Here is a 16,161-nt window from a genome sequence, read left to right on the forward strand (position 1 = left end):
ATCATGTCTGTGAAGACTATCTCCAGATATAGTCACGTTGGGGGCAAGGGGGGGCTTCAACATATGAATTTTAGGGAGGACCAAAAACATAGGATCCATAACACGATCTTGTTTGAAAAAGAGACTTTGGATAGTGTCTGAAAATCTTCTGCCCTTGTCAGAGCCTGCTCAAATTGAGAAGATTGGAACGGATAGGCCCGAGAGGGCTCGTGATTGACCCAGGGCCACCCAGGGAGGGGATGGCAGGGCTGGAGCCTTGTCACCACACACGAGGGCATGCATGTGGCTCTCTTCCCCTGTAGGTTACATTTTAAAAATAATGGTGGCACGTGGGTTACCAAGTCAAGCCACAGAAACTTGGAAAATACGGAATGGGGCTGAAATGCTCCCCGTTTCAATTCTGTTGAAACACATGATTAAACCACGTGTACAGTGACACTCAGAGGACATGTTTGATTTGTCTAGAATGAGGGAAAAGAGTTTAGTTTTGACATAGAGACTTGCAGAGATTCTGAGAAAAACTTCTGGGTGATGTTGGGAATGCTTATTACTGTGTCTGATTCCACTTGGACACAGCGGGGCCCTAATCTCTGCTTTTGACATCTTAGCCACATTAGCACAGGTTTTACTCACAAAGGCCAGGAAGAGATATGAGGGCTGAGGTGACTGGAAAGGATCTCAGGCCCAAATCACTCCATCAGCACAGTGACTCAGACACAATGTCTCCTTGCCCTTGGTTCCCTGCCACCATGGGGTCCGGTTCCCCTGGCATGCAGGAACTTGGGGACAGCATGATGGCACCAGTGGTGGATGGTGTGGGTTGGGGGACCAGGCTGGCATGTCCCGCAAAGCCCATGGTGTCTGTGTGGGGGGAGCAGGGCACTGTCCCTACTAGTGGCAACAGGGGCCACATAAGTGACAGAGGAAAGAGACCTGGGGCAGACACTGCTCAACGGGAGCCTGAGGGGGCAGGAGAGCGAAGGGGGTGGGGAAGGACTCTCACCAAAATCAACGACAGGAAGGGGCCAGGAAACAAACACTTCAAGGAGACAAAAGTAACTGCTTTCTTCCTATGTTTTCCTGATAGTAAAAGTGACACATGGTCACCCTAGAAAATCAGCAGACAGTCTGGGGGCTGTGAATGGGCCTGGGTGGGGGCCAGGCAGAGTGAAAGGAGCCTCGGGAGGTTCCAGGGCGTTAGGGGCTGTGCTCTAACATTTTTAAGGCGCTGACCACCTTCTGGGCCTGGCTCTGATTCCTCTCCCAGTGACAGTGCCACAGGCTTGCAGGGAAATGGGTGTGAGGCAGGACTCACCTCCCTTGTCCTTCTGGTCCCTGAGGGCAGGATGCTGGAGGGTGGTGGCAAGGAGGGCAGAGGACAGGCTCTGCACACAGGGTCCACCAGGACTCGAGACCCTGAAAGTGCTCTGGGACATGGGCAAAAAAGCTCAAAGGTGACAAAGCTCCCTAAACCCATTCCGTGAGTGAGAGGCTGGGGTGTGGGTGGACTTGGGACTTTGGTCATTCCCCATGGGGTGCTGCTTCAGCCCTGCCATCTCCCACCAGCCCAGTGCAGGGTGGAGAGGCCCTGAGCCCACGTTCCCCCCTCTACACAGGCTCGGGATGCAGGGTTTGAGCTACAGGTGTCCTTGACTGTGCCCATCCAACCTGCATTCCTCCCCTGCTCTTTGAGCACAGGTGGGACAGGATCTGTTTGGCGACACTGGCCAGTCTTGCTGGGCACCCTCAGCCTCTTTGTCTTCCTTCTCTCTCTGAGTCTGGGAGTCACCTCCCTTTTCTTCTGTGCTCCCCTGTCCCACCTTACAAGGTTAGAGTCTATAATTGTGGAGTGAAGAGGGGGTCCCCAGTAAAGACAATTTAAGGATCCATGGGCTGTGGGGACAGGGTCAGAATCTCTGGGCTCTGGACACGATCACTTTTGCGGCCACCCGCTCAGCCTGTGTGTGAGCACAGCTCAGGCCCCAGGATTTCCCCTGTCAGTCCCCACTCCGGGGCCGATGACAGGGACCCCGACTGGTCGCTGGAATGAGGCTGAGTGGCATCTTGTCTCTACAGCACTGGGCACAGGGCGTGGTCTAGGAAACAGTGCTGTGGGCGGGCTGCTTCCCTCCCCACTCCACCTGGTTTCACAACAGACCGAACTGGCCTCCGTTTGGAGCAGACTTCTTGTGAGTTATGTTTATGTGGTCTGATCTCCTGCATCTGCAGAGCTGAGAGGCACGTCCTGGTGCACAGGGACCCCAGATGTTGTTCTCATGACCACTCTATCCCCCACCCCTCCACCCCCACCCCGGGAACCTGTCCCTTCCCTGCTCAGCATCCGGAGGTGGAGCTTTCGTCCTTCCTGCATCCGAGGCGCCTGGGGCAGCTGGCTCTCCATCATCAGACCTTCTGTAGAGCCCACCGTCTCCCTGCCAACCTTCTCTACTTCCCTCTAAGACAACGGGTTCCACCCAGGTCTGCGCACCTGCCACACCTTGTCCCTGAAATGCTGACTCTGCTAGAGGTGCAGATGTACATCCACGGAGGGGGCCCCGGCATCACTGTCACAGGCCCAGATGCCTGCAGGCTCTGCAGGGAATATAAAGCTACAGTTGGTGGAAGGGAACGAACCCTGGGCACCGGGACAGAGCTGCCCTGAGCTCTACAAACTGTCACCATGGAGCCTCCTCCAGGTTGGTGGGGCCTCATCTTTGGACATCTGGACTTTTAAATGGATTGTCTTGAATTGTAATGTTGGCAACTAAGTAACCTGCAGCTAGCTGTCTCTGACTGGCAGGTGCTGGTGGCTAACTCTCAGCGAGCCCTGAATGTGCCAGGTAACGTTCCGGTGCTTTCTGCATGGTGAAGTCACCATTTCTGTCACCACATCTTACAAGTTGGGAAGCAGATGCACAGACAGACTCAGTCACTGGCACCAGATCTCAATTTAATAAGCGGCATTTGAACGCGGACAGCCTGGGTTGCCCTCCCACAAGCGACTTGGCACTCTCACCCCTTTCTATGTAACACTCTGAGCCCCGACAGCTGTTTCAATGAGCTTCTGTGTGCATGGTGCGTATACATTATCTTGCTTAAGCCTCACAGCAGCCCCATGGAGGCCTTATGTTCTAGGTCAGGAAGCTCGGTTCAGAGGGAGTGACTTTCCCAAGGTCTCTCGGCCTCTGTCTCAAGGGCTGTGACGGAAACTCGGGTCTGGCTGGCTCCGAAGTCCCAGCTCCTCCCACGCGGCCTGGTTGCTCTCTGAATCCCTCGTGTCCGACCTAGGGCCAGGCCCAACAGAGCCGTGGGGGCAGTCAGCGGGCAAGTGTGTGGAGCTTAGCTTCTGAGGCTGCCGGGCAGGATCCCAGGGCAGCCTCGTCACACCAGGCTCAGTCCGGGGTGTCAGGGGTGGGCCTGGGTCTGAGCGGCTCCACGGAGAACCTCACCGGGCTCGGTCCAGCCCGCTTCCCCGAGGTGAGAGGCACTGCCAAATCCCCCTGTGGACCATCTCGCCGCCCAGGGCATAGTTGATAGCATTGATCGTGGGCACCGTTTTGGCAACAAGGGCCGGCACCTGCGTGACAGAAAAGTTCAGGGAAGAAGCTTCACAGCCTCGGCTCCTCTCCCTGGTCCCACGTGGCGACCCTGGCCCTGCCCCGCCCTTCTCCCCACCCCCACTCCACTGCAGCCACCAGTCCTGTGTCCATGGCTTGATTCTGCAACTCCTAAGGCTTCCTTGACCAGAGGGCGGGTGGTGCATGCAAACGCCCTCCTTCCCGAGCACCGGTCTCAGCCTTGGTCCCAGAGTCTGGCTGCCCCCGTCATCTCACATGAGGCCTAAGCAATGTCAAGCAGCAGCCCCGTGTGACCCAGGAGACAAGCAAATTCCCGATGCATTATGAGTGTTCAAAGGAAGAGAGAAACAGACTAGCGGAAGGCCATAAAGCAGGAGGGAGAGATCGGGCATGACAGAGACACAGACATGGAGAGAGTTCTAACTTGGGGTGCGGGAGGTGTCTGTACCATTTGCAGCTTGGGGGAGACGGAGCTCACATCCGCGATGGTGGCATATAGGTACAGGAGGGCATAGGGGCCCCAACCGAACAGCAGTGTCCTGGCGGGCAGAGTGGTGTTCACCTGGGGAGAGAGTGTCATGGGAGGGAGGCATTGACTTGCTTCAGGCGACTGCAGCCCCACATGCCTAGGGACCAGGCGGGCACTCAGCAGGGCGGGGCCGTGTGATCAGGCTGTAGGGCCACACGGACCTCTCTGGCGTGCAAGCTGTGGGACCCTAAGCCTGTCATCTAAGCTTACTTGACCTCATTTGCCTTGTCTGTAAAATGGCTTGATCATGCTTGACTTACCTGGAGGCAGGGGACTAGGGGACAGATAATGAGTTTCCTTTCTGGTCTGCACTGCTTCTGAGGAACCCCGGGCTCTGGGAGTGTGGATGTGTGAAGGAGGCTCCCCATATGAGCTGCCCTCATACCTCAGTCCCAGAACCAGCTCCCATCAGCCATCAGCAGCTGCAGCCACCTGGTGTGCCAACCTGTCCTGGGTTCAAAGCGGCTTTCCAAGGTGTGAGACACAACCAGGGAGCAGGGTCTGTGTTGCCACCTCTGGCCACAGGGAGGCGCACGACTTGCGATCGAACTTCAGGAGGAAAGTTGCCTGCTTCCCACACACACTCAGATGTTAAAAAGCTGAAGCTCAAAATCAGTGCCTATTTTCTTTTTGACCGCGTCTCCCTTTAAGAATGGAGGTGACTTCAGTTGAAAGAGGACACTTTTTTTCATGGAATAAAAATATGTTAGCTGGGAGACATTTTTTCTCTTGAATTGCCCCCCATTAAAAAAGGGGGGGGAAGGGAAGGAAAGGAAACGAAAGGAAACGAAAGGAAAGGAAAGGAACGAAAGGAAAGGAAAGGAACGAAAGGAAAGGAAAGGAAAAAAGAAAAGAGAAACAGTCCTCCTGGGGCGGGGCCGAGGCGGAGACAGTGTCACTTGGAAACCGCTCTGCTCTTGGCTGAAGTCCCTGGGCCCATGCACAGAGACCTCTGCTGATGCTTCCTGAACTGATGGTTTCAAGTCAAGCCAGAAAAAAGAAAATCGGTGTGGCAGCCCTGTCTCTTGGCCCATTGAACCTCGGATAAACGTGGCAACTTTGAGCACCCAGGCAGGGCTTGGGCGGGCAGTGTGAAGGACAGCCTGGAGGAGGTGAGGGCAGGGGAGCAACAGCCCAGAGCCAGAATCCTGGTCCCCCCTCAGTCCTCCTCCTCCTCCTGCTGACTGGGGGCAACTTAGATCTCTGGCTAAAATCGATTTGTACAGTCCTTTTCCAATTCACAGGGGAAAAAAAAAATCAGGGCAGATTGAGTGTCTCAACAAAGATTGAGTGTTTCTTGTGCACTCTATGACCACTTGGGGCATGGAGTCCCAGACCCGGGTTTGATCCAACTCTGTTATTACTAGTTACGGAGCTTGTGGCTACTTACTTAACAGACTCTCACAGCCTCAATTTTCCACCCTGTGACATAGTGATAACAAAACCTTCCTTTGAGAGGAATCAGATTTTTTTTCTGAAATTTCAGTGCTTGTTAAGGCTCATCTCTAGAGGTTGTCCAGGTGACAAAAGAAAATTGTGGAAAGGGAATATTAATGCAGAGATTCAGAAATGGCCAGGAGAGCTTATTTTGAAGAATTATTTTTCTTGGAAAAATGTGCTTGCGGGTGTGATTTTATGTTGTGGGTAAATTAGACATCTTGGGAGCAATTTAAAAGAAGCTTTTGAAAAACATGTAACTTTGTGCCAACCCTCAAATCCTTGGAAAGAACGAAAGGTGACAGCATGGATGGTGTCCAACAGGGTGACCCGGTTCAAGGTTATGGGGTCTGGTGAGTCCAAGCAGTTCTGACCCTTCCTCCCAGGTTTTGACGATGCCCAGCAATGGGGAGGATGCATGCCTGCTCTAACCCCCGCAAAGCTCTGAGAAAGCTGGATTTTCTCCTGATCACTGAAAACACAGAAAACCCCTCACTACTGTCTCTCACATCACTCATGTTCCCTGAGAGAGACAAAGAGATTTCTTTTGCTCTGGGAATTGGTCCTTACCTGGGGGTGGCCAGTCTTCCTGAGTTTCTGTTCCATGAGCCGATAGGATATGAATGTGATGAAGAGAGGCATGAAGAAGTTGAAAAAGGCCATGGTAAAGAGGAAGCTGGTGAAGTTTCTGCAGGCAGAGTAGGTAGAGGAGTCAGGACCATCTCTCAGGGAAGGCTCATCAGTGGTTGTGCTAGACAGTCACAGGTAGGGAACTGTTCTCATCAGACAAGTGCTCAGAGTATGGTTGTTCCCGGGTCCCAGGTTGACTCCCCTTAGAGACAGGGAGCCACTGGGCCCTCCTTGAACTTGCCTCTAGGAGCCAGAGAGCTGAAATGAGGGAGAGTCCTCCTTCAACTTGCTGTTGGGCAGTTCAAGTGCTCAGTCTTGTTCACATTATGTGCCCCAAGCATGGAAAATGGAAAATGTGTTTACCAAATGGAAGATACGTCAATGGACCAAGAGGAAGGATCATTCAAAGAGTGTTCCTGGCAGAGGGATTTGAAAGGGGTCTACAAATAAGAAAGAGACTGGATGCTGTGTCATTGAAGAAAACATTGAAGGATTGCCAGGAGAGCCTGGTGTCCTATGTAGGGTCATGGGGAGGTGGGAGGGCTGACCAGGAACAGGTGGGAGTCACAAGGAGGTAGATTCCCATTCTGTGAAGGGGAGAAATGTTACCCATTCTGGGTGCTGCCCACTAAGGAGGGGTAGGAGGAAAGGCTGCCAGAGGACTGGACCCTGGCTGGGGAGATATCTGTAGGGAGCACCCTGGAGAGACACTTGGGCCAGACCTAGGGTCCTCAAGTACATTTCACCTGGAAAGACTGTCATCAGGGGCAGATGCTTCATGAGTAAACATAGTAAACATGGAAAGCAGATGAATGCGACATGACCCTAGTAGAAGCAAGAGGGGGGCTGGAGCCCATTGGACCCTTCCCCAAGGTGTCCCCTAAAGGGTGTAAGCCCTGGTGTCCCCAGAGCCTTGTGGATGGGGCAGTACTAGACATATGCTCCATGATGGTGGAGGCCATCGTGCATCAATTTTGTCGCCTAGGACTAGGTCCAAGGGTTGGTTCACAGTAGATGCTCAGGAAATTCCGAGAACTGAACTCTATGCCAAGGAGGTCCCTCCCAATGCAAAGACATTTTTGAATCTATTGAACAAAGGACATGGCTCACCCTAGAAACTGATCAGGTCAGAGCTGGGACAACTAACCATGAAGAAGATGGCAAAGGGGTCACGGGCTCAGTTGCTGTTGTAACTGACACAGGTCAACAGCTCACTGGGTAATGCCCCTTCTTGGGACAACTCTACACCCCAGCTTGTATAACATGCCCATCACTTGGTCAGTCTTCAGAATGCACATTCCCCAGTCCCATTGTCCACTTGCAAGTGGATGTCATAACTAAGGAGTTGAGATTGACTGGCAAATGTTGACATTTCCCCACTTGGATTTTCAGCTGTGACACTGTTGTTGAAAGGACTCACAGAAAGGTTCCCAAGGAAGGGAGATTTGTAGCTGCTCCTCCCACCTCACCTGTCCCCCCTGGAGTAGTCCAGGGTGCAGCACGTCCCCAGCGGCTCATAGTCATAGTGGCCCCAGCCCAGGAGGGGCAGTGCTGCCCAGAAGGCAGAAGACAGCCACACACAGATCACCAAGGAGATGGCCGTATTCCAGGCCAGTTGGCTGCCTGAATGGGAGAGAGGAGGAGGGTTGAGAGGAGGTAATAGCTAGGCAAAATGAAAAACAATGGACTGCATGATCACACAGAATATTCCTAAATCCTGGCTCTGAAGGTCGATAGCTTAGTGCCTCGGGCAAGTTAAAAGTTTCTCTGAGCCTCCATTTGCTCCTCCACAAAATGGGAATGATAATCCCTACCTCAGAGGATTGTTATGGAGAATAAAAGAGATAATGGGTGGTGAAGATCTCCTGGCAGACTCTCTTTTCCATCTTTTTTGGGGACAGAAAAGGAGGGAGTAGCAAAGAAATAGGTGTGTTTTCCAAAACCAACTTAGTAAAGAAGCATAGGTAGTGGTTCAGATGAGGGTTATGAGGGAGGGAGGCAGAAGGCTGGATGTATCACCATGCTTAGCTGTTACTCAGAAGCAGGCCACTGTCTCTGCTTCCAAGATACCCTAAGAGGGCTCTTGACCTGGGGCTTAGGGTCCTATCTCAGTGCCAATAACTGCACTTGGTCCTGGCAGCATATTTTGCCATGACCAGTCCCACTGACCTGACCTCCTCCATGTCCCTTCTCTGTGGCAGCCTGATCCAGCCCTTCCCGTCCAGTGCTTCCTCCTGGACCTAGCTTCAGAATGCCTTCCCCAGGTGCCTCCTTATACGGCTTATTTGTCATGTTCTTTTGTAGACAAGACCCCAGGGCAGAAGGCAGGACTCCAGGTGGGGTTTGATCAGCAAAGAACAGATCTACAACCACCCTCATCTTGACACTTCACTTCCATTGATACAGCCCCAGATGCAATTTGCTTGAGTGTCATCCCCTGCTGTGGACTGAATGTTCCCACCAAATTCATATGGGGAAGCCCTCATCCCCGAGAGATGGTATTTGGAGGTGGAGCCTTTGGAAGGTAATTAGGTCATAAGGGTGGAGCCCCCATGATAGGATTATTTCCCTTAAGAGAGAAGACAAAGGGAGATGATCTCTCTTCTCCATGTGATGACTCAGCAAGAAGGCAACTGTCTGCAAGCCAGGAAGATGGCTCTCACTGGAACCCAACTGTGCTGGTGCCCTGATCTCTGACTCCCAGCATCCAGAAATGGGAGAAATATACTTCTGTTGTTTAAGCATCCAGTATATGGTATTTTGTCATGGCAGCCTGAGCTAAGACGCCCCTCCCCCTAACTGTGGACATAATAATTAATATCTACCATGTCCCATGTGTCGCTTTTTTGGCTTTGGAAACAGATGACCAAGGTGACATGCCCAAGGTCACCCAGTATGGAGTAGGTAAGTTCCAACACCCTCCTTTCGCCTTCCCTGTTTCCATAGTGCTCCAGGGTACCTTCCAGCACAGGAAAGGCTTTGCTCTAGGGACCCCTGGATAGGGACTAACTGCTCTATGTTGAGGTGGAGAAGCCTGTTGCTGTCTGAGAAGGTACGCATTGTGTATGTGCACATGTGTGAGTGCATGTATGTGTATGCATGTGCACACACGATGGCCCGAGGGAGCTTTGGGGGCTGGGCTGGGATAGGAGTGGCCCGGGAGGAGCTCCATGGTCATCTGGGGCAGGTGGGGCTAACCTGCCACTAGAAATGATAAGAACAAAGGCAGTTTTTTGGCCTGGAGAGAGGTGTGTGACTTTGCCAAGGGCAGGGGGCTATGTGTGTGTGGCGAGAGCAGATCTGCAGATTCCAAAGGGGCCATGCCCCATGCTTCAGGCCATGCTGGCCATAGACACCACAGTAGCCCCCATGCCAGGCAGAGCTACAGCTCAGAACTTGGGGCCCAGGAGACAAAGGGAGTGACCCCCCCCCCCCCGGGAGGCATCCAGGCCATACCCAATCCCAGCTCGGCCTCTACTAGCTGTGTGACTTTGGGAAAGCTACTTAACTTCCCTGAGCCTCCGCTTCCCAGTCTGCAAGTTGGGGGTTTACAATGAGGGTTAGCTGAGTCACAGCTCCCCAAAGTATGTTCACATATCCCTGGAGGTGAGTGGGATTCTAGATGGACTGTGGGTGAACATGTTTTTTGTGTGCTAAAATTATAAGAACATCAAAGTTGTCATTTCACAGATATTGTTGAGGATGAAACTAAAGCAGGTGTTTAAATTTTTCAAAGTGAATCACTTTTAAGAAAAAAAAAATTGAGCAAATAACAGAGCAGGTGGTACATGGATGTGGCCAATTATGAAGGTGATATTTGACAATACAGCTTGGGAAATCCAGAGCCAGACTAGGCTTCATGACACCCTGGCATGGCAGAGGCCCTAGGGAAGTGTGAGGTGCAGGGACACATGCCCAGCTACACACACACACACACACACACACACACACACACACTGCCTCTCTGCTCCCCAACAGGGCCTGTCTGCAAGAGTATTTTCTGTATCCATGATCTCATCTGATGTCCAAAAACTGGGAGGTTGGTTACAAAAATCTGCTCTTAGAGGAGACTAAGGTTCAGAGAGGACTCCTGACTTGCCTGAGGCTGCATTGAGGGCACAGGCAGCTTTTCCGGCAGGTGCCTCAGCTCCTTTCAAGTCCACTCTCCCAGCCTCCCTCCTTTCCTGAATGCCCACACCACACACTCACAGACAGACACCCACCCACACTCCCCTGGACTGGGTAACACAGTGTAGACCTTTGTCCTGACCACCCTCACTGTGTAGATGTCGCTTCAGTCCAGGAACCCAAAGACGTACGTGAGCAGTAGTGGTGATAGCGCCCCCAGGCGATGGCTGCGCTGCTGCAGATGCTGGCCAACGCCGTCACAAAGCCCTGGAAGCCATGAGCCTGGCAGCCGTTGGAGCCATAGGGCCAGCGCCTGTGGGAGACACTGGGACCAGTGACCCCTTCCCTCTGTCCCTGCCCTTCTCCCACACCCACCCCTCAGAAGCTTGGAGGGCACCTTCCTGAATGTTGGCTCAGCTCCCCAGAAGAGGGCTTCATGATCTGTTTTTCCTAGAGGAAACAGCAGCCTCAGAGGTCAAGTCCCCAAGGTGAATGGGTGGAGCCCAGTGCAAATACCCTGGGCTCAGTGTCTTTTGCTGCACCTCAGTAGGACCCAAGGGTCTCTCTGTGTGGCCAGAAGCCTCCAGCATGGGAAATGGAACATCGTAGTCAGGAGGAAAGCCCATGCCTTTATTCTATAGATAGGAAAACTGAGGCTCAGAGAGGAAAAGGTACTGAACCAAGGTCAGACAGCAGATGAAGACTAAGCCAGAGGGTAGAGCTGAGGGCTCCAGCTCTTAGCTCCATGGGCCAACCAACCAAAACAGCTTCTGTTGCTCTCCTCCCTAAGCCTGGGAAGGAGCAGGCAGAGATCAGGATAAGGAATTGTCACTAATTCAGACCCCACAGACTGGTCAGCCCTGAGCGTCACACTCAGGTGTGCTCCAGCCTCTATTTGAATGCCTGAAACCAGAGCAGGAATGTTCAGTTCGCTTAAGAAAACAATCTTGGAAACACCTGACACCATACTGAAAGATCATGGTTTGAACATAAGGTTTTAGACACTTGTCAAAATCCTGTTTGCTTTTACGAACACTTAGGTAGGGCTTCCTAGGTGCCATGCATCATTTAAGTTACTTCCACATAATAACAAGTTAATACTTCCAGCTGCTGTACGAGTTAGGCAATAATATTCAACTTCTAGAAGAAGCCAAGAGATAGAAATACTGAAGCCAGGACTCAAATCTGGGCAGCCTGGTTATAGGGTCCATGCTCTTAATCCCTACAGTCATCCAGCTCTGTTGGTGGGGTTTGAGCAACTCTAGAAATCAGCCCTGGTTCTTCAGGGATAGTCTAGAACTCGGATTTAGCCTTATGCTGCCTGCCCACCCTTTCCCCTGCAGTGTTCTATAGGTGGGAAGAATGCCTCTAAAAGATATTTGCAAATGACATATCGGACAAAGGGCTAGTATCTAAAATCTATAAAGAGCTCACCAAACTCCACACCTGAAAAACAAATAACCCAGTGAAGAAATGGGCAGAAAACATGAATAGACACTTCTCTAAAGAAGACATCCAGATGGCCAACAGGCACATGAAAAGATGTTCAGTGTCACTCCTTATCAGGGAAATACAAATCAAAACCACACTCAGGTATCACCTCACGCCAGTCAGAGTGGCCAAAATGAACAAATCAGGAGACTATAGATGCTGGAGAGGATGTGGAGAAACGGGAACCCTCTTCCACTGTTGGTGGGAATGCAAATTGGTGCAGCCGCTCTGGAAAGCAGTGTGGAGGTTCCTCAGAAAATTAAAAATAGACCTACCCTATGACCCAGCAATAGCACTGCTAGGAATTTATCCAAGGGATACAGGAGTACTGATGCATAGGGGCACTTGTACCCCAATGTTCATAGCAGCACTCTCAACAATAGCCAAATTATGGAAAGAGCCTAAATGTCCATCAACGGATGAATGGATAAAGAAATTGTGGTATATATACACAATGGAATACTACGTGGCAATGAGAAAAAATGAAATATGGCCTTTTGTAGCAACGTGGATGGAACTGGAGAGTGTAATGCTAAGTGAAATAAGCCATACAGAGAAAGACAGATACCATATGGTTTCACTCTTATGTGGATCCTGAGAAACTTAACAGGAACCCATGGGGGAGGGGAAGGAAAAAAAAAAAAAAAGAGGTTAGAGTGGGAGAGAGCCAAAGCATAAGAGACTGTTAAAAACTGAGAACAAACTGAGGGTTGATGGGGGGTGGGAGGGAGGGGAGGGTGGGTGATGGGTATTGAGGAGGGCACCTTTTGGGATGGGCACTGGGTGTTGTATGGAAACCAATTTGTCAATAAATTTCATATATATAAAAAAAAAAAAAAGAAAAAAGAATGCCTCTGTCCTGGCTGTCCGACACCCAGCTCAGGCTGGGCCCCCGAACTCAGGGACTGGGGCAGGGGGGGCTGGTACCGGAGGAGGCTGGATGTGGCTGCCACGAGAGCATTCAGGCTGATCCCACTGTCCGCCAGAGCCAGGCTCAGCACCAGCAGGTGGGTGGGGGTCCGCAGCTCCGGGGTCTTGCAGAAAGAGAGGATGGTGAGGCTATTGAGGCAGAGGCCGGTGAGAGCTGAAAAGAAGGGATGGCTGACATCAGGGCTGGAGAGGCTGCCTGGGGTCAGAACAGGGGGCCTGGGGTGGATGGAGCCTCAGCAACCTTACTGGTGCAGCTCGTCAGACATCGCTGGCTCTCGGACCCTAAAGGCCATAAGATGTACATCCTGCCCCACCCCAACTCAAAGATAAGGAAGAAACCAATAAGGTACAGCATGATTCATGCTGGAACAGTCACAGTTACCAACAGCTGCTGACACTTGTAGGCTGGGCATGAGGCCGAGCACTTTCTGTGGATCCTCCCATTCAGTCTTCACCTGGATGCTGTCCTCCCCGTGTACAGCTGGGAAGCAGGCTTGGGGACACTAACTAACCTGCCCTAAGCACACAGCTGGTGAGTGGCAGAGCCGGACTCAGACTCAGGTCTGTTTAATTCCAAAATGCCACTCTGAGGCTGTTCAAACAGCAATGTCAGGGAGAGCCTGGGAGAGGTGGGTTGAGGGGAGATCTGGGAGCTTCCTGGAGGAGCAGGCAATGAGGTAAGTCTGAGAGGGTGACCTCAGGCAGACCAGATCTCTAGTTTTAGCCTGGTCACCCACTTGCTGCTCTCTGAACCCTGCCTCCCCACTGAAAGGGAGGAGTTGGGAGAATCCTGTCTTCAAAATTGCGAGTGTTTACTAGGAGAGCAGGGTGTGGAAGAACATTCTAGAAAAAGGGAACAGCATGTGCAAAGATTTAATGTGGTAAAATTTCCAGGTCCATTTAAGGACTGAGAGGGATGCTAGATTGTAGGGTTCCCAGAAGAGAGGAAAAAGGGCAGGGTCCCCAGCCAATGGTGTCCCAAACTTCCAGGACCAGCCTGGTGGCTGCCCCTCCCTCTCCATCATCAGCTCTCAGAGGAAATGGGCTGATTATTTCTCTGGATCTGCTGTGAAAAGGGCCGCATTCCCTAATAACTTAGTCGTGGACTGACCCAGCACCATGATCTCCAGTCCTAACTCTGGCCTCAGGGAGCATCTCAGGGATTCTGGGCTGAGGCAGGCACCTTGTGGCCCCTGGAATGGAAATGCGTAGGGCTGGGAACAGAGATGGCGGGAGTAATGTGGAGCTGGAGAGGATGGGGGCAAATGAACTTAAATCCTGAGTGTCTATCTAGGCCAGCGCTTCACACCCATGACCCCATCTAACCTTCACCACCACCCACTTGGGGTCAGAGAACCCAGCTGAACTGGGTTATAGTCACACAAAGAGGAGGTGACAGAGCTGTCTGCCTCCAGAGCCTACCAGAGGCCTGAGCTTATATGAGATTCTTAGCAGGATTTCTGGGGAGTGGATTAAATTTTTTCCCGGCCGGTGGGACATGAAAGGGCCTGAATTCTGGTTCTTGGTCATGTTCTGGGCAGATGTCCCTCACTCCCTGGGCCTTGCTCTCGCTGGTCTCCCAGACCGCGGCCTGCATCCTACAGGTGCACCCATCAGAAACCCCATGGATGGAGGCACAGAGGAGCAGGGTTTGGGGACCTCTCTTGTCAGCTCCATGGCTGTGACCTGAGTTCTGGGAGCCCACTGGGTGCCCGCTCCACCCCAGGTCCGTCCTGGCTCACCTTCTACCAGCAGCACCATCCCCACAGCCAGCACCTCCAGCTCCCCGAAGCCGGTGGGCAAGGACCCAGATTCTGCCATGCTCGGCCCTTCTCCCTGCCAGCCTGGCTCTTCTCTGGCGCACCAAAACCAAGCTCCACCTTTTAAAGGGCCATTTCACGTGCTGGCACAAGCAGGTGATTATGCTAGACCTCGGGCTCCTTCTTGCTGCCCCCTGCTCTAAACTGTGCTTTTGGCCCCAAAAGAAGGAACCCATTCACCAGTTGGACAGTGCAGCCTTTGTGAAGTGGGAATGGAAGCCTGTCTCATTCATTTCAGCCCAATCAGGCAGGATTAAAGTCCCGGAATCCAAATGGTGTGTGGCTGAGAGCCAAATTAGAAAAGAGTTGCATAACCAAGGGAAGGGTGGGGAGCAGAAAAAGGGATTTGAGTGGCAGCTGTGCTTGAGACTGGGTCAGGAGCCAGGTCCTTCCATGCGTGTGCTCACAAGCGACTGGGAAAAGGATGATGCTTGGCAGGTCAGCCGTTGTCACAGAAAGAATCCCAACTGGGACTAGAGACTGAGGTCGTGTTTCAGAACCTGACATTAACCAGCTATCAGGACTGGGGTGGGACCATTGGGGTCTTCTCAGTTTCCTTCTTTGCAATGGAAATATCCTTTCTAAGTCTCAGAAAAATACATCATGGATATGGCCTCCAGGCTGCACTGCCCAACTCCCACAGGGCATTTAACCTATAGGAGCATACAAATCTCCCAAAGGCATTAGCTTGGGACAGAGGGACTGCTCTCTTAGTGGCCCAGGACCCTGCTAAGAGATTTGGCTTCTACAATGAGGTCCTGTTATCAAGTTACACTGGCCAATGGTGTAACATTTGGAAACACTAGTCTAGAGTGATTTAACTCCTTTTCTGATAAAGAAACCAAGGCCCAGAGCTCTATCAGCAATATAGTTAATGTTGAGACCCCACTAAGAGCCAGGCACTATGCTAACTGACCTTATGATGACTCCTACAGCAATTCCATGAACTAGATACCATCATCCTTTGCATTTCATGTGAGGGAACAGGCTCAAAGCAGTTTAGAATTGACCTGAGGTCATGTAGTAATTTGTGAGTTCAGCTGAAACAGAAGCCTAGTCTCCTGTCCCCTGGGATCCGGGTCAAGCAGCTCATTCTATTCCCATGCCTTTCCTCCGTTGGACCCCACCCCCATCTAATCAAGTCTAACCACCTCACAGTGCTTGCCCACATCCTCTTGGAAAACTTTCTTGATAAACGGTTACCCCTTTTCCTAATTTCTACCTTGCATTACTGGTTCATACATGTGTCAAGTTTTTTTTTCATGCCTGCAAGACTGCAGAAGACTTCAAGGGAGACGGGAAAGCAGGATAGGGCCAGGAATCAAGACCAGAGCTCGGTTAGGCCAAACAGAGATGAGAAGGCATCTCCAACAGAAGGAGGAAAAGGCAGAGATGTGGGAATGGTCCCCCTTTTTGGCTTGGGGAGGAGGAGGGACAGGTGGCAAGCATTGAGAAAACCAATGGATTGGAAGAGAGGAAGAGATGGGAACCAACATTTCCTGGAAGCCAAGATTGTCAAAACTGGCCTGGCACAGAGCTAGGCATTTCATGTGTGCGCTGGGGTCCTAGGTATCTGCCTTGGTCACACCTCACTGGTCTAGGTCTGCCTACATCTATA

The 16,161-nt window shown here is 51.8% G+C and overlaps 1 protein-coding gene across 3 annotated transcripts; it reads right to left on the reverse strand.

Annotated features, from left to right (window-relative positions):
- Positions 1-2,933: 2,933 nt before the first annotated feature.
- On the reverse strand, positions 2,934-14,544 carry RGR (retinal G protein coupled receptor). 3 transcript variants are annotated; one of them, XM_030335194.1, is made up of 7 exons: positions 14,466-14,544; positions 12,721-12,877; positions 10,494-10,615; positions 7,644-7,797; positions 6,115-6,232; positions 4,027-4,140; positions 2,934-3,577 (listed from the first exon to the last, which is right to left on the reverse strand). In XM_030335194.1, the coding sequence occupies exons 1-7, from the start codon at positions 14,542-14,544 to the stop codon at positions 3,446-3,448; spliced, it is 876 nt and encodes a 291-aa protein (XP_030191054.1). In that variant the 3' UTR covers positions 2,934-3,445. The 3 variants fall into 3 exon arrangements, with proteins under 3 accessions (XP_030191054.1, XP_032451159.1, XP_032451160.1); XM_032595268.1 differs by having other exon boundaries at positions 10,494-10,627; XM_032595269.1 differs by lacking the exon at positions 4,027-4,140.
- Between the last annotated feature and the right edge of the window lie 1,617 nt (positions 14,545-16,161).

The sequence above is a fragment of the Lynx canadensis genome, chromosome D2 (assembly GCF_007474595.2).
Source record: "Lynx canadensis isolate LIC74 chromosome D2, mLynCan4.pri.v2, whole genome shotgun sequence".
Taxonomy (NCBI): Eukaryota; Metazoa; Chordata; class Mammalia; order Carnivora; family Felidae; genus Lynx; species Lynx canadensis.